The sequence below is a fragment of the Pteropus medius genome, unplaced genomic scaffold (genome assembly GCF_902729225.1).
Source record: "Pteropus medius unplaced genomic scaffold, Ma_sr-lr_union100, whole genome shotgun sequence".
In the NCBI taxonomy this organism is placed as follows: Eukaryota; Metazoa; Chordata; class Mammalia; order Chiroptera; family Pteropodidae; genus Pteropus; species Pteropus medius.
In genome coordinates this window covers 10,432,234-10,456,615 of record NW_024351730.1, presented here as the reverse complement: position 1 = coordinate 10,456,615, position 24,382 = coordinate 10,432,234, and the positions used below count along the sequence as shown (strand labels likewise).

At 35.2% G+C, this 24,382-nt stretch overlaps 1 protein-coding gene and 1 pseudogene across 2 annotated transcripts in view; both read right to left on the bottom strand.

Annotated features, from left to right (window-relative positions):
• CEP135 (centrosomal protein 135) overlaps window positions 1-22,594 on the bottom strand; it is a 66,089-nt gene extending 43,495 nt beyond the window's left edge. The window contains exons 1-10 of one of the 2 annotated variants that reach the window (XM_039845264.1): window positions 22,438-22,594; window positions 19,429-19,586; window positions 17,814-18,004; window positions 16,886-17,053; window positions 14,578-14,719; window positions 12,642-12,726; window positions 9,172-9,300; window positions 7,738-7,953; window positions 4,969-5,034; window positions 1,579-1,717 (exon numbers count right to left, since the gene is read on the bottom strand). In XM_039845264.1, coding sequence (XP_039701198.1) covers window positions 1,579-1,717; window positions 4,969-5,034; window positions 7,738-7,953; window positions 9,172-9,300; window positions 12,642-12,726; window positions 14,578-14,719; window positions 16,886-17,053; window positions 17,814-18,004; window positions 19,429-19,541 — 1,249 coding nt within the window. In that variant the 5' untranslated portion in view covers window positions 19,542-19,586; window positions 22,438-22,594. Of the gene's footprint in view, window positions 1-1,578; window positions 1,718-4,968; window positions 5,035-7,737; window positions 7,954-9,171; window positions 9,301-12,641; window positions 12,744-14,577; window positions 14,720-16,885; window positions 17,054-17,813; window positions 18,005-19,428; window positions 19,587-22,437 lie in introns of those variants that run through there. The other variant, XM_039845265.1, reaches the window with a different exon arrangement.
• On the bottom strand, window positions 1,161-1,279 carry LOC120588676 (uncharacterized; annotated as a pseudogene).
• Window positions 22,595-24,382: the final 1,788 nt, after the last annotated feature.

The following is a 24,382-nucleotide window of genomic DNA, read 5'->3' as shown; positions in this document are numbered from 1 at the left end:
AAAGTTCCCTGTAGAGTGGGAGATCAAGCAATAAGAAACATAGAATAAAACCTCCATACATCACTGAGGGTGCTGCTGAGGTTCAAGATCACCTAATCTACAGTGCTATAGATGTGTCTGGTGCACAACAAATAGTGTTTAGCTGCTCATGTGTAAACATGTAGAAGGTAAAAGTTTTGGTTGATCCATGGCTGGGTTTTTAGCAGGGTATGCATCCGAAACACAGAGAAACAAGCGAGTTTCATGTATCTGGAAGATGATGCTGAAACGACAGACCATAGCTAGCTATGAAAGGAAGTAAATTGCAAACTTTTATACATAGGTTAAGCACTTTAATATATTAACCCATTTAATACTCATAACCTTTTGGGTAGGTGCCATCATTAACCCCACAGATAGGGTAACTACGGCATACAGAGGTTAAATAATGTGCTCAAGTCATATAGCTAGTAAACAGAAAAGAATTCAAACACATTATCCATGTGAATGCTGAAGAGCCTAGGAAAAGCCTCTTTTTAATATAACATACTGGCTTTCTTTCATTTCCTTCTGCACTTACCACTCCGTGTGCCTGAAAAACTCTGCCCTCAAATCTTCATCTGGCTGGCATCTAATCACTGAGCCCTTCAATCAGTAGATCTCTAGCATTTCCCATTTATTTTGATACCTCTTATCTAAAATTAACCTCTTCATTGACATGCTACTACTTTGTTTAACTAGAATAAAGGCTCCAAAAGAGCAGGGATCTTGTGTATCTTGTTTATCTTCATATACCCTTGCATCCTGAACACAAGAGGCTCATAAACATTTGTCAAATGAATGAATGGATGCATGGACGGATGGATGGGCAGACGGACAGATGGATGAATTCTTACATGCTTCTTTAAAAATCATTTAGGACTGGTACCTAACAGAAAGTCAGACTATTTTATTGTGTGTGTGTGTGTGTGTGTGTGTATGTATGTGTGTGCGCGCATGCGTGTGTGCATGTGTATACTTTCGGGTGATACAACTGCATTTCCTTATAAAAATTCTGTTCTTTAATTTTTCATTACTTCATTTTATTTATTTTTTTATTTCTTAGGCGAAGCAACCCTTGGTTGACCTCACAGATTGCAAGGACTCTGTCAGATTACAATCCCTTATTTTTTTATTTTTCATGCCTACAGCACCTGGTTTTCCTAGGTGGTCTCCCATCCAAGTACTAACCAGGCCCAACCCTGCTTAGCTTCCGAGATCAGATGTGTTCAGGCTTGTTCAGAGTAGCATGGCCATAGACAATTTTTCACTATTTTACAACAGTCTTCCTCTTAGTCTTAATTAATTCTATTATCAGTCTGCCTCAAAGAAGAATATACTTCTATTAAAAGATATTCAAGTAGGGTTCCCTATACTAACTAGTCAAAATGACAAGAATTCTGTAAGGCCTTTGAGGGAGAAAGATGTTCTACTATCTCTACACTGTAGTATGGCTTCTGTCATACTGCGAGCACTCTACAGATATCATCTACTAAGAAAAATAATACACCGAGAGACTATCACAATCACTTTTTAAGTTATCAACATTTTACATTTTACCTGTAACTGCAAAACTTTCCAGTTTTTTGGCAAGTCTTTGCTTTTCTTGTTCAAGCTGATGAACGACAGTTTCCAAGTCTGATTTTATAAGGAGTTCATCATTTAGTCTCTCTTTTTCTTTATGGCATAAGTTTAATTCCTGCAAATTTTAATACTTCAATTAAGATTTCCAATGACTTTATAAAATACTATAGCACTTAAAATAGATATTTTTGTAAGCATGTTTAAAGAGTAATTCACATACACATATATAAACACAAACACTTTTATCAAATATATGGTTTCGACTAAAGTTAAATTGGTTGTGGCTAAAAGCACCATAAAACCCAAATGTTAACAGTGCTCTTTTCTGAGTAGCAGTATTAGATTTTATTTCCTTTTAATTTGTTTAGTATACATTGTCCTATTTTTTTAAATGAAAATTTTCTTGTGCAATATTTTTACTTTTAAAGGAGGGCAGAAGAAAGATAGTGCTCTAACACTATCATAGGTATTTATAACTCCAGTGGTTATTCTCTCAGCCTCAACTGCACAATGGGAATAAGACTGGTACCTGACACTGAAGATTCACTGATGAGAATGGATCTATGGATGTGAAGCACTCTACAGTGTCCAGGATATGGCAAGTGCTTAATAAATGTTAGTTACAGATATCATTAGTGCTTATCTTAAAAATACATAAAATATGGCACTAACGGAAAAAGTAAGATGAGTCAGAAAGTAATTACAGCAACGCCTTACTGTCAGCCAACACTGTTAAAACTTGGTAATAGTTATGAGACAAGCATTTTGAATCACATTTAACTGTTTATAGTTTGCATATAAACAGTAGCAAACAAACGGCAAAATCCCTACCCTCATGGAGCTTATGTTATGTTTTACAATGTAAAAACATCATCAAACATGTAGATGTTCGTCTCTTTTCTGTTTATTGACCACATGAGAGCATTTTACAATATCCATGAGACTCAAGAATGGACTAATATTTAGCAGGTTTAGCTAATTCGATTATTCAATACTGAATTGAACTGAATCCCTTCAGTTGAATAAAAAGGAAACCATTGTGATATGTTTTCCATAGTAAGCACATAAAAAATAAACAAGAACTTGAGCACCTAATATGTGCCAGTGTATCACAATGGCTTCATTTTTTAAAGCTTTTTCTTTTTTCAACATAGTGATTAGACATTTATATAACTTACGAAGTGATCACCCCAACAAATCTAGTACCCATCTGATATCATACAGTTACTACTATATTCCTTACGCTATACTTTACAACCCCGTGACTATTTTGTCATTACCAATTTGTACTTTCTAACCCCTTTCTCTTTTTAACCAACCCTCTCAACCCCCTCTCATCTGTCAACCCTCAAAATGTTCTCTGTATCTCTGAGTTTTATTTTGTTCCTTAGATTCCACATGTAAGTGAAATCATATGGCATTTGTCTTTCTCTGACTTACTCTACTCAGTACAATACTCTCTAGGTATATCCATGTTATTGCAGATGACAAGATTTCATTCTTCTACTTATTTATTTTTATGTATTTATATATACAATATTCCATTGTATATATATCACCTCTTCTTTATACATTCGTCCACTGATGGACACCCAGGTTACCTCCATATCCCTATCGTAAATAATGCTGCAATGAACATATGGATGCACATGTCCCTTCAAAGTAGTATTTTGGGTTTTTTGGATAAATATCCAGAAGTGGGATTACTGGATTCTTCTTTGTCTGTTATAGTCTTTGTTTTAAAGTCTATTTTGTCTGGTATAAGTATTGTCTGGTATAAGTAAGCTTTTTTCATTTTCATGAAATATCTTTTTCCATCCCTTTAATTTTAGTCTGTGTGCATCTTTTGATCTGAAGTGAGTCTCTTGTAGGCAGCATATGCAAGGATCTTGTTTTCTTATGCATTCAGCCACCCTATGGCTTTTGGAGTACTTGTTTACATTTAAAGTAATTGTTGACAGATAAGTAGTTATTGACATTTTATTATTCATATCTTTGATATTTTTTTCTTCTTAAAGAAGTCCCTCCAGCATTTCCTGTAATATTGGCTTGGTGGTGATGACTTCCTTTAGCTTTTTTTTTGTCTAGGAAACTCTTTATCTGTCCTTTGAGTCTAAATGATAGCTTTGCTGGGTACTCTTGGTTGTAGATCCTTGCTTTTCATCACTTTGCATATTTCATGCCAATCAATTCTGGCCTGCAAAAATTTCTGTTAAGAAATCAGCTGACAGTCTTATGGGAGCTCCCTTGTACATAACTAATTGCTTTTCTCTTGCTGCTTTTAAGAGTCTGTCTTTAACTTCTGGCATTGTAAATATGTGTCTTGGTGTGGGCCTGTTTGGGTTCATCTTGTTTGGGACTCTGAGCTTCCTGGGCTGTATGTCTATTTCCTTCACCAGGATAGGGAAGTTTTTCATCATTATTTCTTCAAATAGGTTTTCAATTTCTTGCTCTCTCTCTTGTCCTTCTGGTACTCTTATCATGCAAATGTTGGTATGCCTGATGTTGTCCCACAGGCAACTTAAACTATCTTTATTTTATTAAATTCTTTTTTGTTTTTGCTGTCCCAGTTGGGTGTTTTCTGCTACCTTATTTTCCAAATCGCTGATTCAATCCTCTGCTTCATCTAATTTGTTGATTCTCTCTAATGTATTCTTCATTTAACTTACTGTATTCTTCATTTCTGACTGGTTCTTTCTTATGTTTTCTATCTCCATTTTCATGTTTTCTATCTCTCTGTTAAAGTTCTCACTGAGTTCATCTACTCTTTCCCTAAGTTCACTGAGCATCCTGATAACCAATGTTTTGAACAACCATGTAGTTAAAAGAGTACAAAATTCCTAAGAACTTTTCCAAATTTGAATTTTGCTATCTACTATATATGAGATTAAAAAATTGTATAAATATAAATGAAACTCAATATACCCATACAATGGAATACTATTCAGCCATAAACAGGAAGTACTGGATACATGCTACAGCAAGCAAGAACCTTGAGAACACTGTGCTAAATGAAAGAAGCCAGATACAAAAGATCATATGTTGTATGGTTCTACTTATATAAATTGCCCAGGATAGGCAAATCTATGGAAATAGAAAGTAGATTAGTAGTTATCAAGGGCTGAGCAGAGGAAAATGGAGAGTGGCTGCTAATGTGTATGAGATTTCTTTTTAGAGTAAGAAAAATGTTCTTATTAGATAATAATGATGTCTGTGCTACTTAGTAACTAAAACAAAACCACTAAATTATACACTTAAAAGCCTGAATATTATGATATGTCAATTAAAAAATATATATATATGTAAAATAAAGCATAAAAATTTTCTTATGGAAAGTTCTGGCAAATCGATATGACATCTACTTACCAGTTGAAGTTTTGCCATTGTTTCTTCAAGATTCCGCATTTCAGAGAGATTTCTTTTAATCTCTTTCTAGGAATAAAAAGCCTATTAGGTAAAACACCTTAAAGTCAAGAATACTTATCACTAAGTCACATTAAAAATAAGACCAAGTCATTTTTCAAGTAGTTCATGTTCCCTCTCACCAGTGGGATCTGAAGCTTTAGCCCTGAGCCTCAATATCAATGAAGAGGAGGCAAAGTTGAGGCTACTCTTTAATTTCTTGGTATCCTGAATGCTCACAGGAACCTATTTGTAATATCTGAAACAAGAGGGCCCCTGAAAATCTTTTTTTTTTTGCCTGTATACTTGTAGGACTTTCCTTGAACCCTGATTTTCAAAATTAATCTTATGGCACTATCATTTCTTGATTTTACTATCCTATTTGCTTTCTCTCCACCTTCTACTATCAACACAGATCCTCTGTACTGCAACTCAGAACACTGAATGCCAAGATGAACCCATAATGCAATATATATATATGACATATTACTGAAGTGTAGACTTGAAACATAATTTTATTAGCCAATGTCACCCCAATAAATTTAATTTAAAAAGTACTACGACCAAATGGGAATCTTTTGTGAGCCAGTTGTCATTCTTGAGCAATGCCAACAGGACATGAGAAGTTGTGTTCAGTATGTTGTGTGCATGAGCACAGAAGATGTAAAAGGAGGTAGAATAAGAAAGGTATGAGATATATGAGTATTGCAATAAAACTAAAGCCACAAATGCAGAATTAAAAGTGCACTAACAATGTTCTTCATCTTTAAGACTGTTTTGGCTATTCCGGGTCCCGTGACATTCCATACGAATTTTAAGATTTTTTTCCTATAAATGCCATTTATAGTTTTAGGGATTATTTCGTTTATTCCCTTTTTGGATTTTAATTATTAGTGTATTGAAACACACCTGATTTTTGTGTCTTGCATTTATATCCTGCAACTTTGCTGAATTTGTTTATCAGTTGTTTTTTTTTTTTGCGGAATCTTTAAGGTTTTCTACATATAAGACTCATGTCATCTGAAAACATAAATTTACTTCTTTCCAATGTGGATGCCTTTTATTTCTTTTTCTTGCCTAAATGCTCTGGCCACGACTTCCAGTACTATGTTGAACAGAAGTGGTAAAAATGGGCATCCTTGCCTTGTTTTTGATCTTAGAGGAAAAGCTTTCAGTCTTTCACCACTGGGATTGATGTTAGCTGTGGGCTTTTCATAAATGGCCTTTATTATGTTGAGGTAGTTTCTTCCTTAGTGGAGGTGACACTGCATAAAATTAATTCAGTGATGTAAAATAGAGTAGTGATCTTCAAACTACGTTATACCTATTTCTGAGATAATATAAAGACTTTCCAAGTATTATGTAAAACTATCATATACACATGGTTTTAAGGACGCAATATCTAGGTTTTTATTTTTATATATTTATTATTTTTTTAAATTTTTTAAATTTATTTTTCCCCCCTCTTTGTTTCCCCCACACTCCCCACCTTCCGCCCCTGACCTATGGATGTTGCCGTTTCCCCTTAAGAACTGGATCTCTGAAGGCGGGGCGTCTCCTCCCACAAGCTCGGGGTGTGCACCTGGGGCCTGGCGCACCCCCAGGGCTGGCGCACCAGGGGTATGGTCCGTGGCTCCACCTGGGGCGCCGACCTAGGACCTTCTGCGTGTAAAGCAGACGTGCTAACCACTACACTATGGAGCCACCCCGTAATATCTAGATTTTTAATTTACATAAAGTCCTTCTTAAAAATTATCTCAGAAACTGCTTGTGGTCTAGGAATTATGTGAGTTCTCCTTTCCCACCTTCTCTCTCACAACTGCCTCTCTCCCACTTTTCAAAAGAAAGGCATACATTTAATGTCACACTGTCTCAAGATATTGAAAAATTGTTGAAGCACCAGACAAAAAGATAATCTGATGTTAGAACTGTCCAAAGCCTTGAATTAAGGCATTATTTTCTCCCATTATATCTTATTGAGAAATGCATTTCCAATAAAATTTTACTTTTGTATTTAATAAGAATTTATGAGCATTTGTACTATATCTGTCTCTTTGATCCACTGATTGCTAATAATTGTAATGATAACACTATTCGGAGGAAAATGCTAACACTTTGAACCTTATACTAAGAATATTTTAAAAAATAAAACATTTCAATTCCTGTATTTGTTTTATTGCAGAGACATCTGATAGGGTGATCAGAAAAAGATACTCAAGCATAAAATATGTTAAAATAGGATAAAATTTTGTGGAGATTTCAAGAAAGGGTCATTTGGATTCTACTGGCTAAGAATAATGTGACAGTGTTATTTTAATAGAATATTAAAAAAAATCGATATTTACAGTAGACCAGATTACATCCTTTGTATCTATTTAAACTTAAAGATGAAAAATGTTAGCCACCAACTTAAAAATGTGCAAGAACATGTAGAGTTTTAAAAAATACATTTAAAGGGGCTCATGAGCACAAAACAACAAAAAGAACAAACTTCCAAAGCTTGTTCACAAAGCAAAGAATAAAAGGACAGAGATGGAGATTTGAAAGGAAAATAGGACAGCATGGAGAGAAATACACCCAAACAACCAGTACAAGCATTTAGAGCATATAAACAACACTTTAGAAAAACCTGAATTACAAAACAAACGAACCAAAAGACTCAAAATCAGATATCAAAAGGGCTCAAGCTCACTATGCTCTAAGAGAATTAGTAGTCCTGCAACCTAGACATACCTTTGCTTCCCCAAGTTCTTTATCAGCAGTCTCAAGCACTTCTTCTTTATGTCTTTCCAACTGCTGTGCTAACTGGTCTATTTCAGTTAATTCTTGGCAGAGTTTTTCATTTTTGTTACTTAAGTTAACAACTTCAGTAGTCACTGTATCCTTGGTTTCCATAAGCTCTTGTATATGCTTCTCCAGGTCTTTATTAGCTTGCTGAAGAAAGTCAACCTAAATTGAATTTGTTAGGTACATGAATTGGAAAATTATTCTAAATACTAAACTTTCAAGATAATATTTCAAAATATTACATTCAAAAAAAATACCACAACTATTTTATATTCACAAACTTATACTGTTTTGATTTATAAAACTGACAATATGGTTTAATATATAGCCACTGACTTTAGATTTTCAAGCATGGAAGGAAAGGATAAGAAATTTGTGTGAACATTTTCCCAACACAGAATTCTAAGAATATGACAAGAATATCGATCACTATGATGATAATATTACTCTAGGCCGTTCTGTCTAATGTAGTAGCCACTAGCATCCACATCTGGCTACTGAGCATTTTAAACGTGGCTAGTCCAGACTGAAATGTGCTATAAATGTAAAATATACACAGAATTTCGGACTTAGCACAAAAAGAATGTAAAATATCTCAATATTTTACAAATTAATTACATATTGAAATACTTTAGATGTATGAGATAAATATTTTAAAATTAATTTCATCTGTTTTTTACTTTTTTAATCTGGCTACTAGAAAATTTTAAATAATATATATGGCTCATATATAGTTTATTTTGGACAGCACTACTCTAGAACTATTGCTGAAACTTGAGCCATACTCTATTCTGGTTGTGCCCAGGCAGCACTGACATGTCTAAATTTGTAAAGGTCATGTGTCATGCTTTATGAAACTCTCCTATTCTTGCACTTTTAGGTCAAATGCATGGCAGGGAATCCATTACATAGATTGTTAAAAAACTGCAAGTTTAATTTTTATATTTATTTTTTAAAATCCTCTTTTTTACATTGTAAAAGAAATAAATATTCATAAAATTTTAAAAAATAAAATCCTAAGGAAGACTATCCCATCACACAAAGATAAACTCTGGTAGTATATTTTGATATGATCTTTCCATTGTTTTATTTGAGTTTACATACATTTTAAAACAGCAAAAAAGATCACATTCTGTTTACAGTTTAGTCTCTTCTCTTAAATACTTAACATTATGGTATATATATTCCTGCCTCATCAATATTCTTCACAAATATAATTTTTCAATAGCTTCATTCTATCTGAATATTTGGGCTCTATCAAATTTTTCCCACTGTTACATAATACTTCAGTGAACAACACTGTCACTTTTACAACCCCAGGGACCATTATAAACACTTAGGAGTTTATACACTTAGTGAAATAACTATAAAAGTCATTACCTGAATATTTAAATGAGCGATAAGCTTTTCATTGGTTTTATTTTTAGTCTCCAGAGAGAGGATATCAGAGGAGCGGCCACCATCCAATGCGATGGAAAGTCGTTCTATTTCTCGTTCTCTTAGTTCAATCTGAAAACATAAAGTCATGATAACATTTTTAAAAATCTAGTTTTCAACCAAAATGATTAACACTGAATAAACATTTATTTAGATATACTTCCATTTTTCTTACGTTGCACAATGTACATATACAAGAGATTAACAAACATTCATATATGTATTCACACATATATGAGATTATGAAACATATATGTAGAACAAAAATACAAAAAACCCCCACAAAATGTCAACATAAGAATAGTCAGCATGGTTTTCATAAGTATTTCTACTGAATAGATTCTTCCTAATTTATTTTTTGGTTTTTATTCCCCTCTGCTAAGATTAGGCAGTGTTTACATAAAAGAAACTGCTGAGTACTAAAACTGCGTCTGAACTACTTCAGTGCCTAGTGAAATAAATGTAGAATAAACAAATGAATTTAAAACACACCAGAAAATGAATTGCTACTGAAATTCAATATTAAAAAGAATAGGAAGCTGGAGTAAATTTAATGATTATTTAGGAAACAACAGTTGTACAAAAAGATCACTATTAATCATGAATTCACACTATTCACACGCAAGAATTTGGAAAAACTCACACACTTTAAAGATTTTTTTTCCCCCCTAAAAATTGAAAACAAAAACCAAGCATTCAATTCAACAACTATTGAGCACAGTTCTAGGTATATAGAGACGAATAAAACATGACTCCTGACTTTCAGGAACACAGCTTTACAAAGAAATCTAGCAAGTAAGCCAATAATTTCTGTACAAAGTTGTTTAATGTTAAAATAAAGGAAATAGGTATATGGCACCAAAGTAGTTAAGGGAATAAAGTGATTTACTTTCCATATGTTCATACCTGTGGAAATTAGTGAAGGCCTTATCAAATAAATATGTTCAAAAAGGTAATAAATGATTCTATAAAGAGAGGGAGGGGATGTTCCAATTAGTGACACAGAAGGATAAAACAACATGGTATGTTTGAGGGACTAGAAATGGCTCAGTATGACTGGACTGTAATGTGCAAGGGAACTAATGGTTGGAGGTGAGTCTGAAGAATTAGGCAGGAACTAATTATGACAAACAATGAATACCTTGCTGATAAGATTACTCTGAACTCAAGAATGAATTTGATAAGAATAAAACCAGAGGCAGGATTAAGCCTAAAACAGTGGAATAGGGAAGAGCAGAAATAAGTTCAAGGAGTACTTAGGCAGAAGAAATGACAGAACTTGGTGAGTGGTATTTAAAGAGAAGAGAGTGAAATCTAGGAAAACTACAAATATTGACTTGGGTAGATGGTGATGTTATCAACCAAAGTAGAAATTATAAGAGGAAAAACAGATTTGAGACAGAAGACAAACAAGTTCAGTACAAAACATGTAAATATAAAGAGTCTTTATTCAAGTAGAAATGCCCAGTATTAAGTTGGATATATGGGTCTAGAGCTCAGCAGAGAGGTTCAAGCCTAAGAGAGATTGGGGAGTCATCAACATACAGACAATATTTTAAATCAAGAGAATGAATGAGATCACCAGAGAAAAAATACAGGGAAAGGAGAATGGGTCAAAGACAGAATCCTGGAAAATAGTAATATTTCAGGGAAAGGGCAGAGGAGAAAAGCAGAGAAAATTATAAGAGGTTAAAAAAAAAAAAAGAAAGAAAATGGAGTCATAGAAGAGTTCAAGGAGAAATTATGAATAATGTCAAATACTGGAGCGGGTCAAGAAAATAAAGACTAAAAGTATCCTTTTGGATCTAGCAATTCATGTCAGTGGTGTCATTAACCAAACTAACTTATGTCCTGGTGGGGTAGAAGCCAGACTGCAATTAGTTAAGGAGTGAGCAGAAAGTAAAGAAGCAGAAACAGAAGAGTAAGGTACTCTAGAGAAGTTTTCATGAGGGAGGAGGAAGCAGTAGCAAGGAGAGGTAGTTAAAAGAGATTTTTTAAAGGGATGGTAGTGATGACGATAATAGCTCCTTCTCAAATGACTGTTATGAAGATTAAAATAATTAATAATTATAAAGTGGTCATATAACTGTTTGTTAAAGAAAGAATAATCGATTAAAGCAAGGTCCTAAGGAAAACAGAGGACATGTGGCCAAGAAAGACTAAGCTTTAAACAGAATACTACTCATTAAGTCTTGAGAGCCTGATTATAGAGGTAGAGATAAGCAGTTGAGACAAAGTAATATCCTGAGAAGGAAGGTGTTATAGATTGGGGAAAGAGCATGAAAAGAACAGCAAAATATAGAATATATGCTGAGAAAAACATAACTCAAGCAAAAAAAAAAAAAAAAAAGACAGGCAACACAGAGGACTCAGCTCAGACTGATAACCACAATACATTGGAAGTTCCAATCACAACGGTCAGACTATTTTCTCCAAACCTCAGCCACCTCACAGAGATAGCGGAGGCTGGTAGGTTTATGTTTATAAAGTACTTAGAAAAAAATGTGATGAAAGTGTGATTATAAGTTGAAAAATATTCAACTCATGTATATCTGATATTTTCATCTGTCCATTAAGGAAGTTTTTGGCTATTATTATGATGCCTTTTCTTTTAACTCTATTTTTATCCAAATAATCTTCAAAATACTTTACAAACATAAGAGTTATACCAACATTTAAGTTACATCTATATTTGCATGTGCAGATCACATTACTCCAAAAAAAAAAAAAATACTGAAAATGAAAAAACGTGTTACCCCATTTAAACTTCAGTAAGTACATTAAGGAAAAAAAGCCTGTAATTACCCAAATCAGAACTTAGTTATGAAACAAACAGAAAGTATGAAAGAACAAAGCTTGTATGGTTATGATCTAACTGTATCTATTAACTCCCCTGCTTCTTCAGAAAACTGTTTTATGAAATACTTAGTATTTGTAGAGAAAACAAAAAAAATATAGCAACACAGAAGAGTAACATTCAAATAAATTTATGTTCAAAATGACAAAAACTGTAAGAATAAAAAAATTAATAAACACACCATGATAAAGCAAAGCACACTTTAATAAAATATCTCCTGAGATGGAAAGAGTAATATGGTTAAAAATTATATATGGGGAAATAGATGATTCACCTAAAAGAAAAACAAAATAACAAGACAAAAAACTACTATTTACCTCAATGCATAATGAAGGGAATGGAGTAGAATTTACCTCAATGTATAATGAAGGGAATGGAGTAGAATTGCTCTAAAGCCATCTAAGCTATTCAGCTATTAACTCTATCAACAAATTGATGAAAAAGATAAAAGCTATATAAACACTCAATATCAGTAATATCAAATATAACCCAATTCTATTTATAATCACAGCATACCCAACTGAAACCCTACTATGCAAATAAATAAAAATCCTACCTGCTTGTTATAATCTCTCAGTCCACTTTCCATCACTGATAATTTTTCTTGTAACTGGTGGACTTCCTGTTGAAGTTCTTGAATTCTGAAACACATTCATAACTAATACCAATATACTTTTGTTAAGAAATATAAAATAACAAGAAATGAAACTAGACACATTCCTTTATAAATTCTCTACTTTGTTTCTCAACGAATTATGAAGTGTTGTGCCAAAGCATAAAGTATATCATCTTGTAAGTTTTATAAGAACAGATAAAAAAATTGAGTTATAAATAATTTGAAACTAAGAAACATTATACAATAAAATACCTACTACTGCATTTTGATCCTTAGGACAACTCTTTGAAATGATGCTAATTCTCAGGTTCAGAAATTGAAGTACAGTCTAAAACTCACAACATTATTAAGTAATGTAAAGGCCTTAAATATGTTTTCTGACTCTAACTAACTCTGTATTTTCTAAAAAACTGTATTTTCTATAATCCTGGAGAAAAAAAAAAATATTGAGAAATACTAAAACTTTCCAAATAACTAAAAAAGCAACTCCTTTCTGGAACTTGTTAATTGTAACAGAATTAAGATTTGTCCAAATTACCTCAATTCTGCAATTGCCCATATGTATGTATATGACATCCAACCTTGCCAAGCATTAACATACATATGACACAACCACTTTCATACTGGAAAGATAAGGCCTGAAACCAGGTCTTCTTTAAGAGAGATTTTCCATGGGGTAGAATAAGTGAGGCTGGACACAGTTCGTCTCTGCTAACACTGGAACCAACATTTTCTACTAATCTATGTTTAAGAGAAGAGTACCTATGCAACTGCACTCATATATATGCAGGAATGACTGAAGACAAATGTGCATTTGCAAATTAAAACAAACAAGATAACCAAGAACTAATGCACCTATAATGGTTTGATAGAAAAGAAAAATGGTGAGAAAGAAAAAGACAGAAAATGATTCATATGCAGCCAAAAAACTTCCTTAAACAATATCAACACATTGTCTAAGAAGGCCTAGATTGTAACTGCAACAGAAAAACACAAAATATTTCAAGGTTAAGGCCAGATAGCTATATAAATAAAGACATGTTATACTGTGTGAGAATAACTGAGCTATGAGAGCCTAATCAGTACTTTACCCAAAGTACTTCTTTAGATTGTTACATTGAGATTAATAAAGTGGAAAAACTCCCCCATAGTCTCTGCATAATCTATAAAATGAAAAGTTATCTGCACTGCTTCCATATTTTAAAATGTTTCTCTATCTATGACCATAGAGAATTTCACTAGTGCTCTCTTGCTTCTTTGAACCCCTTTAAATTTTCTTAATGGTATTTTGTGTATTTCTCTTGTCTCATTTCACTACTGGATTATAAGCTTCTCAAAAGCAGCTATACCATCTTTTTTATCTTTACATCCCCAGAACACTGATATCATGCCTCTCCTAGAAAGCTTAATGAAGTTTTAATTAAAACAGAATTTATATGATTCCAATTAAGCAAACATGTAGACCTAGAGAATCATGAAGCAAGAATTTCAAAGCCAGTTAGTTACAAATCTATCCATGTCAATTGGCATTTGACATAAATATCAATAAAGTCCTGTAAAAGATAACTTAACTTGGGAGATGAAACTAAATGTCAAAGCAACTCTACTAAAATACATTCTAGATGGCACTAAATTGTTTTAAAGCAAGTATGGTCAGAAACATCAGGTATATGATCTCTCTGAAATCAAAGTTTCAAAATAAGTAAAAACATTCTATATTCAGAATATATTCAGAAAGTATTTACTGAGTGTTTATGCCAAGTTCTGCGCTAGGCACTGGAGATACAACAGTTACTACAAAAGCCCTACTGTCAAGAAATATTTACTTAATCAAGTTATCAATTAAATAAAGCCAACAAAAAATTATTTAATGCACCTGTTATCAGCCACTTGTAGGAGGTCTGCAATGTAAGGGTCATCTGGCTGAGGAACTGGATAGGAACTGACTTCGGAGGGAGGGGCTGGTTCGTCAATTTGCATACGCTGGCGCCTAAAAGCAATACTTCTTTTCTTGCCACCTAAAAAAAAGGGGGAATTTTAAAAAATTTTTAAAGGGAATTTTAAAAAATTAAAAAGAAACAAACTATTGTTTTAGAATTAAATATTCCAGAAAGTTAGCCTTTTTGTTATAAAGTCTATCTCTGGCTCATGTTCCATATTGATAAAATATTTTCTCCCTCATTTATACCCACCTAGACCTTAAATTAAACAATGCCTTCCTGAAAAATCTCAGCAAGAACACAGTTATAAAACAAGTTTTATTCTGCATGTTTGGCATGTATGCCCAGATTTAATCTGTTCCTCTACTAAAGACCAGCCTTTGGCAAGATTAAAAGTTGAGTGTAAGTTGTGGTGGTATTCACTATTATGAACTCAAGAAGTCACCATCAGCAGCAAACTGTCAAATGAGGAGCTTAAAGGCAGTGAGAACTAAAATACTAATGTTAATTAAGCAATGTCAAAAGAGCAGATAACTGAAATTTTAGGCAGTAAAATTAGTATACAATGAAGTATCATCTGTAATATAAAATCATGCTATAACCGGAATTAGTGGGTAATGCTTTCTTAATTATCCTTGAAACTAGCTAACGTAATTTCTTTTTTATGAATAAATATACCCTGTTTTGGTCCAAACCATGTGGATAATTTACCTTTTCTAGCATCTAATCAAGATTAGGCATGTACTTAAAAAACTCATTGATCCTCATGAAGAAAAAAATAACCCACAACTTTGTCTTCATTAGAATCCTAATAAATTTAGGATGAAGTAAGCAAGTAAAAAGTATTTAAATGACCTGCCTGTAGTTATACACCTAGACAAGACGAACCATTTTCTTCTTCCCTTATCTACAGGTTTTCTACCTTGGTTGTACCTCAGTTTCTTTCAAAGATCCTCTTTTTCCATTAGTCTCTTAAATACCAACTTCCCTAGGGTCTGTCTCTGGTATTCCTCTCTTCCCAGACTACATCTCACTAGATAATTCCTACTACGTCCATAGCTTCAATTGCCATGATACCCCAATGACTCCCAAATCTGAATCTCAATCAGGGACCACACTTCTGAGAGCAGATCTACACATCTGACTACATACCAGAAATCTCAAAGTGAATATCCTGTGGGTATAATACATCCAACACGTCCCGAAGAAGACTCCTATTCACCTCTCACGTTCTCTCCGTTAAGAAATAGCATCATCATCCACCTACTCATTCACTTGAAACAGAAATCTGAGAATTCCTCTACTTCTCATCTATCACATTCAGTCACTAAATTCTAGTGATTACACCGCCTCAATCTCTCTTGAATCTGTCTCATTCTTTTCTCAGGAAACTTGATTATCCTCTTTTTTCCTCAATCTTCTAGTTATGTCCAAGATCTTTCCCACTTTTCTCCATCTTTGCCTCACAGTCCACTTCTCCATTTCATTTCCTCCCTTCTCAAGTACCACTAATTCTTCCCTACCCTGGCTTCTCAGTTCCTTAGCTGTCAACTCTCATGAGTGCCCTCTCCACTCAACTTCAAGCATACAACCACATGACTATATTTGGACTTGGTCACCACTCAGAACTGTGCCAGCTTCTAGATTTTCAACTCCCATCTGATCATAATCTTAATTCTGACCAAATTATTATTGGTCCTCACCATGCTCTTTAACTCCTCAGTCTCTACATAGTCTCATAATCTAGCACTTTCCTATGTCTCACTTACTTTTATAATCATGATCCCATGGTTCAGATATCTCAATGATACTGTCACTAGTACTAGACATTCTCCCACCAACCTTATGCCTTGACAACCAACTTGGATATGCCCCATCATTCCTTTTCTTGTGCTTGAGAACTACTGAGCATAAAGCTAAAAATAGTAAAATTAAGAAAGTATGTCATTTACAAATTCTTTCAGTATGGATTACTTTTATAACTAAAATAATAATAATAATAGGAAAGAGAATTTAAAATAATGATTAAAGAAATAAAACTCTGGGCATTGAAGTTAGACTTCTTACATCTTAGAAGCTATTATTATATAAGTTTCTAAGTACATGTAAAAAAATACTACCAGGATATTCAAATACTGAAGTCTAAGCACAAAAATCCAAAGTCCTATTTGAGTCCTATTAATGGTTTTAATATCTTTAAAACATTAGATGGGTATAATTGGTTCTGAGAAGGAACAGACTTACCTGGAGTTTGTACAACAGCATGCAAATTCTTTTCCTGAAGTTGTTGAATTCGTTCATTCTTAGCTTTGCTTTCTTTCTCCAAAAGTTTGAGTTTATGAACATATTGGTTATTCAAAAATTTCAGATCATCTGTTTCACACGCGCACTTCTTCAATGTAGTTTTCAACTCTTAAAAGATTCAAACACTATTTTATAGGTCAAGAAATCTATGAAGTTCTTCCATTTCTCAAAATGCAGAAAGTCACATCAGTTTGAAAGGCTCTGCCTGGTTCTTATGCATGGTTAGTTTGAAAGGCTATTATCTTTTCTATCACTATTAACAAAACTGCAAATAAGTTATTAAGCACAAAAGGAAATTATATTTTCTTCTGCTGTATGAGCCTAATATAAACCATGGCTTTTGATCCAGTAAATTGGGTATAATGCCAAAAGATTATAAATTCATAATTCTAGGTTTTAGGCAGGGCTTTCTACTGAACATAAGAATTTATAATAAGATAGCCATATAATTACCCTTTGCCCAGTATTTTTTGAAATCATTCTTATTTTACCTTTTAGCTCAAAGATGGAGTATTAAAGAATCAGAATGATACAGAGCTTTCGACTAACTTTACTCCCTCTACTTCCCCCATCAGAGAGAAACAGAATTGTTCCAAAATCATCTCCTCAGTTTCAGCATTTAATCTTTTCTATAGCAATTATAAATCTAAATATTTAATCCAGATATAGTGGAGACAAATACAGATATGAAAAATAAAAATTTACTTTACTTCTTGGGAACTCTTCAACATATCCTACAGAATTTCATGAGCTGTAGCAAGTAGACCCTTTTATTTTCTAATCAATGGTTTAAAAATTACATTAGCCTTTCCTACATATAAAACAAAAAGGGCAAAAATATTGTATTTTTAAAATCACAAAATTTTACCTTTAATGTGTTGGGCTGATTGTTCTCTCAGTTTCATTAATTCCAGGTATAATTCATTATTTTCCCTGCTCAATCTTGCATTTTCAAGTTTATAAGGTTCCAAAACAAAATCAAAATTGGCACTTTCTTTTTCAGCTTTCACAGAAGATAATTTTGATTTCCGAAGACTTTCTGTTGTATGAACTAGGTCACTAAAATGAAAGAAAAGAAAATGTAAATACGAGGAAACGCTCTTTTAACTTAAAAAAATTTTTTCTTTAACTTCCTAATAACTAAAAATATATTTCTAAATAAGCTTAAATGTGTAAATGCTAAGTGAGCTGAAATCTAAAAACAAAAACACTAAGAGTCTTTCAAGATACCAGGAAGTATTCCAAAATTTCTCAAAACAAGATTAAAAATTATGAAGTAATTTTTCATAATTATTATTTGAATCTCCCCTCTGGTTCATCCCCCACGTCCAATTGGTTGATCCTGGAATCAGTGAAACTTATTTGTTCATTCAGCGAATATTTATTGAGTACCTGCTATCTGCTAAGTGCCAGGTACACGATAAAGAAGAATCAGTTCCTTACCTCTAAGAACATAGGCTAGTGGAATATTTACTCCAACAATATTTATTGAACAGAGAATACAATAAAGAACCCACTGTCCATGGAGCTTATAATCTATTGACAGTTTGTCAAAAAGTTAAAATACTATGGGATAAACTCAACAAAATAAACTTCAGTGCCAAGTATGTGTTCAGCCTGTCCTAGGTATAGCAGTGATAAAGTCAGTCTCTAGTCTCATGGCATTTGATTCTAAAGAGAAGCAAAAGTTTCTGTTCATGAAAGCAGTTAGGGTAGAATGGAACAGCCATGACAAAGTTTTGCAGGCCATATAGCTGACCAAGCACAAGGGCAAGGGAGGAGAGAGAGAAGAAAGAAACTTTGCAGGCAGATATTACAGCATATGAAGAAACCTAGGGTAAGAGTGTACATATGTTTAGCAAGTTTCAAGTCCTTCTCCACATGGGAGATGAATCTGAAAGGACTAGATCAGGAAGAGTTTTTAAGGCCATACTAAAAACCACAAAATATCTTTCATACATTCTCTCTCTTTTCCATCATCTCTTATAGTCCTACTGTGAAAGCTCAATAAGCAATTTCCCTGCTCCAGTCTCAAATCACAGTAAGAGAACTTGTGGAAAAAAACAAAAATCACAAAGAATCTTTCAGTTAAAGTAACATGTAACAGCTAAAGAAATGACCAATTATCACATATTAGAGAACCATTATTAATAGTAATTAAAGACTAGTAAGTAAGGCAGACATAGAACTCCCAACTATAACAGAAAACCACATAAAAAACTATAATTCTACTCACAGAAAATACTTTCAGAAATGTTTATTCTGAAAGGTATAGTGTGAATGGTGACCCCTAGAGTTTTGCAATGTAGAAGCCCTGAATTGATGACAGGGGACCAGGATCTAGGATGAATAGATGAGCTTCAGATGATTTAAGGACTTTTCAGAAACCTACCTATTTCTTTACTAAAGCAAAAAGTTCAATCAGAAACTAGATAAGTGGGATTAAGGATCACATAGGTTTAGAACTCTATTTTCATCTTTACCTGAAAAGTTTTTCTACCAAAGGTAAACATTCCACTGTCAAAGTCTGGCGGTATCCCAACTGATCCAATCTTTTTCTAATATTAATATATTTTCTTTCTGCAGCTGTAGTCATTTTGTCTTCCAAAACTAGTTTTATTCACTTCCAAAAATTAAAGTCCTAAAAGAAAAGAATGAAACATCATTCTATTAGTATAGCTATTATTATTGTTTTATGATAAAAAGAAGAGTCTTTTAATAGGAAGTAATTATTTTTTTCTCTTTAGGCAGATTTAGATCTCTTTAAATCGAATGCTTATGATATTCATGTTGCTGCATTAAAATAAGTAGCTCTTCATAAACTTACATGTGAAACTTAAAACAATAAGGCTTCTTGAAAAAAACAAAGGAGAATATTTTCCTGAGCCTGAGGTAGGCAGAGAATCCTTACAGAAGCCTCTTTTAAAAGCAATAAATATAAAAGAAAAATTTGATAAATTAGATCTCATCAAATTAAAAAATATCTGCTTATCAAAATATTCCATTAAGAAACAAAAAGGAAAATATAAGAGTGGGAGAAAATATTCATAATATCTAACAAAGGATTTGAACATGGGATATATAAATAACTCTTACAATTCAATTCTTACTAAAGACAACTCAGTAAGAAAATGGCTAAAGCCCTGAACAGGCACCTTACAAAAGATATCTTAATGAGAAGAATCATATGAAAAGGTGCTTAACACCATCAGGCATCAGGGAAATAAAATTTAAAGCCACAGTGAGGTACAATTTCACCCATACTAGAATGGCTAAATTAAAAGTACAATATCAAATGTCAAAGATTTGGAGCAACTGGAATTTTTACACTGACTAAAGTGTAAAAGCACTGTGGAAAATGTCTTGGCAATTTTTTATAAAGTTAAACACACTCTACCCTATAACTCTGTAATTCTATTCCTAGGTGAAATTAAAATAAATATCCACTAAGAGGCTCTACAAGAATATTCATAGCAGCTTTATTCATAATAGCCCCAAACTAGAAACAACCTAAATATCTGTCAACAGCAGGATAAGCTATGATATATTTACACAATGTAATAATATTCAGGAATAAAAGGGAAGAACTACAGATACATGTCAACCACACAGATGAATTCGAGTAACATTATTTGAGCAATAGAAGCCAGACACATATACCATATGATTCCCTTTATATAAAGTTCAAGAACAGGCAAAATTAAACCAGGTGGGCAGAAATTAGAACAGCAGTCACCTGTGGCTGGTGGGTGGTTATTGACTGGAAGGTTTAAGAGGGAACTTTCTGGGGTGATGAAAATATAACCTTGATTGGGGTAGTGGTTACCCAGTGTATACATTTATCAATGCTTTTCAAATAGTACACTTAAGATCTGTGTGTTTCACCATGTAAATTTTACTTCAATTATAAAAAAATACACAAACACCTAAGTAGCTCTGGTACGTTTTTATCCTTGTCTTTTAAAATATTAATAAATATATTGTCTATCGATCTGCACAAAAATGTAGTTATCCAAAGATCACTTCTCTAGAAACTTTGCTCTTTTCTAACCTTTCCCAGGCAAATATAGTCCTAGTACTCTAAACCAAGTGAAACACTTCTATTGTTTTATTTGACATCTCTATCGTTCTTCACAATTTATAAACCGTGAACACATGTGAATACATGCGAAACTTGATCCTCACAACTATCCTGTCAGGGAGATGAGAACAACGAAACCCTCCCTATTCAAAGATCAAAGGTTGCCTCAATAGAGTAACCTTCTCAAACCGCAGGGCCACAAAGTCGGTGAGTAGTCAGGTCTCCCGAGTCGTGATCCAGCACTCTGGTTTGGTTTCCGTACCATGCCGCCTCAACTTAGTAATCACTTCTAAGTTAGTACCTCTCCTTAATTATTCCTTTCTACAAATCTTTTCCCTCCATACTCTCCCTAACCTTTTATTCGCGTGGCGGCAACCCTTTGGCCTTTCTCTGTTCCTTCCACAGAGGGACCTGGCTGATGCAGGGTGTATTAGAGAAACTTCTGGAGACATCAGAAATACACCTGTACAACTAAGAACTAACAGGCCTTCACCACGCAAACATTTCCCCTCTTTGTCTGGTACCAAACTGGGTGACCCAGAAATAATACTTCCTCACATACTGCAGCGGGGGGCAGAGGTGAGGGATGAATAAATATGAATCAAAAAAGCATCATGACACAGGATAGATGCAAAAGATTAAAATTCTCCCAAGGACAAAAAACTTGTATTAGGCTTTCCCCACCCATGGAACTACTGTCTCCACCCGCCCCCACACCACACCTCCATCACTCAATACTGTGGCTATACTGAAAGTTTCTAGCAAAACAACATAAAAGGTTAGATTTGGAGGTCCCCCACGCATGGTGTTTAGAACTACCCACCTACTTAAGTCTGGGGGATTGACGTCTGAAAGCCAGCATATCTTATTCTACTAAAGTATCGGTGGGTATGCATGCACATGGGCTAAAAACTAAAACAAAACACAACCTTAACTGAGGTTGTCTCGGAGTCCTTCCCTAAAGACTGGAAGGGAAAGGATGTTTTCAAAGGTGCAGACAAAGGTTAACAAACGGCTCTTGTTCTAACTTTTAGGGGCATTTCTGTGTTTACAAAGAGCACGTATGAGTATGAGTCTAATACGAAGAGGCCATTTTAACTTTTAAATCAACCCATCAGTCAGCAGCTGGCCAGTCTGCACGGACTGCACAGACGCCCGTGGCGAGCAGGGCAGGGGGCAATCAGGCAGCTCCAGGAGGCCGACCTCCCGCCGCAGCTTCCCGGTCGGGGGTCGAGGGGAAGGGGTGTAGGAAGCGGAGCCGGCTGAGACTCTCCGCGCCCCGCCCGGCCCCACTTCCTCCTCCCGCGGTAGCGCGGCCCCCTCCCGGCAGTGCCCGGGCCGGGCCGCGGGGACCGCCCGGGAAGCGAAGGCACCGCCCCCGCCAGCCCTACGTCCCGGGGGCCGCACTCACCAGCAGCTCCGGCCGCGGCTCCCTCCGCCCGCGGCCGCATCGCCCTGGAGCCTGCCTCCCTCGCTGGTTCCTTCCGCCCCAAACACCGGCTCCGGCACAGGGGCAGTTTGAAAATGGCGCGGACAGACGATCCCAGCTGGCGCGGAGGAGGCGCCGCGGTTGCCCCGGTAACGGGAGCGGTGACCGACTCGCGGCGCGCAGCGGCGGCGCGCCCGGCGGCGAAGGCGGTGCCGGGCGCCTCCGAGCCCGGAAGCGGAAGAGCCCCGGAGTGCGCGGACGGGGGCCGGAGGTGGCCAGCAAACCCTTGTGGGCTGGGTGCGTTGACATCCGGACGCTGGGTTAGAATGCTGCCCCAGCCCTGGCTCCCGGTGGGGTAAGCCTTCGCTGGCAAGGTGGAGGCCTACTCACTAGTAAACTACAGCTTAAATGTCACACACATTTCATTTGCAACTTTCCCAGACAGTCACCCAATATAGTTGTTGCTCCTAAATCCGTGTCCCCTTAAGGCTCAGTGTAGGTCCTTATACAGTAAGCCCTCTGAATTTTGCGACTTTAAACAAAGGACATACAATGAAACCAAGTTTATCATAGGCTAATTAACATAAATAAGAGTTAAGTTACTACTACATATTTTTGGTCACAAAAACCACTGAACTAAATAAAGACCCCCAAACACTTATATGAACATTCAAGGAAATGTGAGCTATACATATATTTAAGAAAGATTAATAAAAACAAGATAATTACTTTTCTAACGTCCTTATTCCACTTCAGGGTGGTAGGTGGCCATAGTTTATCCAGGCAGCTCAGAGCACCAGGCAGGAACCCAACATGGACAGGACACCCTTGCCTCGCAGAGCACACTAACACTCAGAGGCCCTAGTTAACCCAATGTGCGCATCTTTGGGTTGTGGAAAGAAAACAGAGTCCCCAGAGAAAACCTATGCACACATAAGGAAGAGCAGGCAAACTACACGGACAGTGACCCTAGCCATAATTGATTTTTTCCTCATAAACGTTATAATGAAAGGCCCTTTAACAAAAAGATGTTATTTGAGGACCTGCCGTATTATAGAACCCATCCCATCAAAACATAATTATTTGTTTATATATCTCTCCCTGCTGCCCCAGTTGTGAATTCCTTGAGTTAGAGGTTATGTTACTCAGCTGTGTTTCTCTAGCACCTACCACAATAAACATTTGTGAATGGAATTAAATTTAAATAAACAGGTTATAGAGAACTGGCTCACATACAGAAAACACATGGTCAAATCCTAGAATTTTTTTCTCTCCCGAAAACTTGTAGATAATTTTAGAGGAACGCAATTGCTTTCTGTTTACTACTCTCCCAAATAGGCCTGCCATCTGAAAATGTACTTACTCTGTATCATGTAACTGCTCTGTAGGTAGTGAATATTTTGTACCCATTCATGTTTTGCTTGATTGTTTCTGTTTTGCGTGCCTTTTCTGTTTTCTTGCATACTTTAATGAGCTGTTTTATGGAATTTCTAGGAAGCAATGAGTTAAGTTCTGTAGATAGCTTTTGCAGTCTTGAACAGGTACAATTAAACACATTTTTTGCCGAGCAACAATTTTTTTTGAAAACAAGGAGCCATAAATAAATTAATATCATAGCAAATTGGCTATGCAACAGCCATTCAGTTTCAATAACTCTTTGGCTTCCCTTTGTCCCAAACACATAGCAATTAGAAATGTAATAATGAGATTATTTCACAGTTCTGGAGGCCAGAAGTCTGAAATTGAGACATCATCAGAAAGCTCCTAGACACAGCTGATATAAATGCATAGATAATCTTTCTTGCAGAGGCTTTTTGGCTTGCTTGCTCAATGCGTGGGTGTGAAAATCAGGGATTTCCTAGGCTCTGAACTTCAAGGCTAACTCTGTTAAGTCCATCAGTTCCCTGCCCTCGTTCTCCTCCCGGTA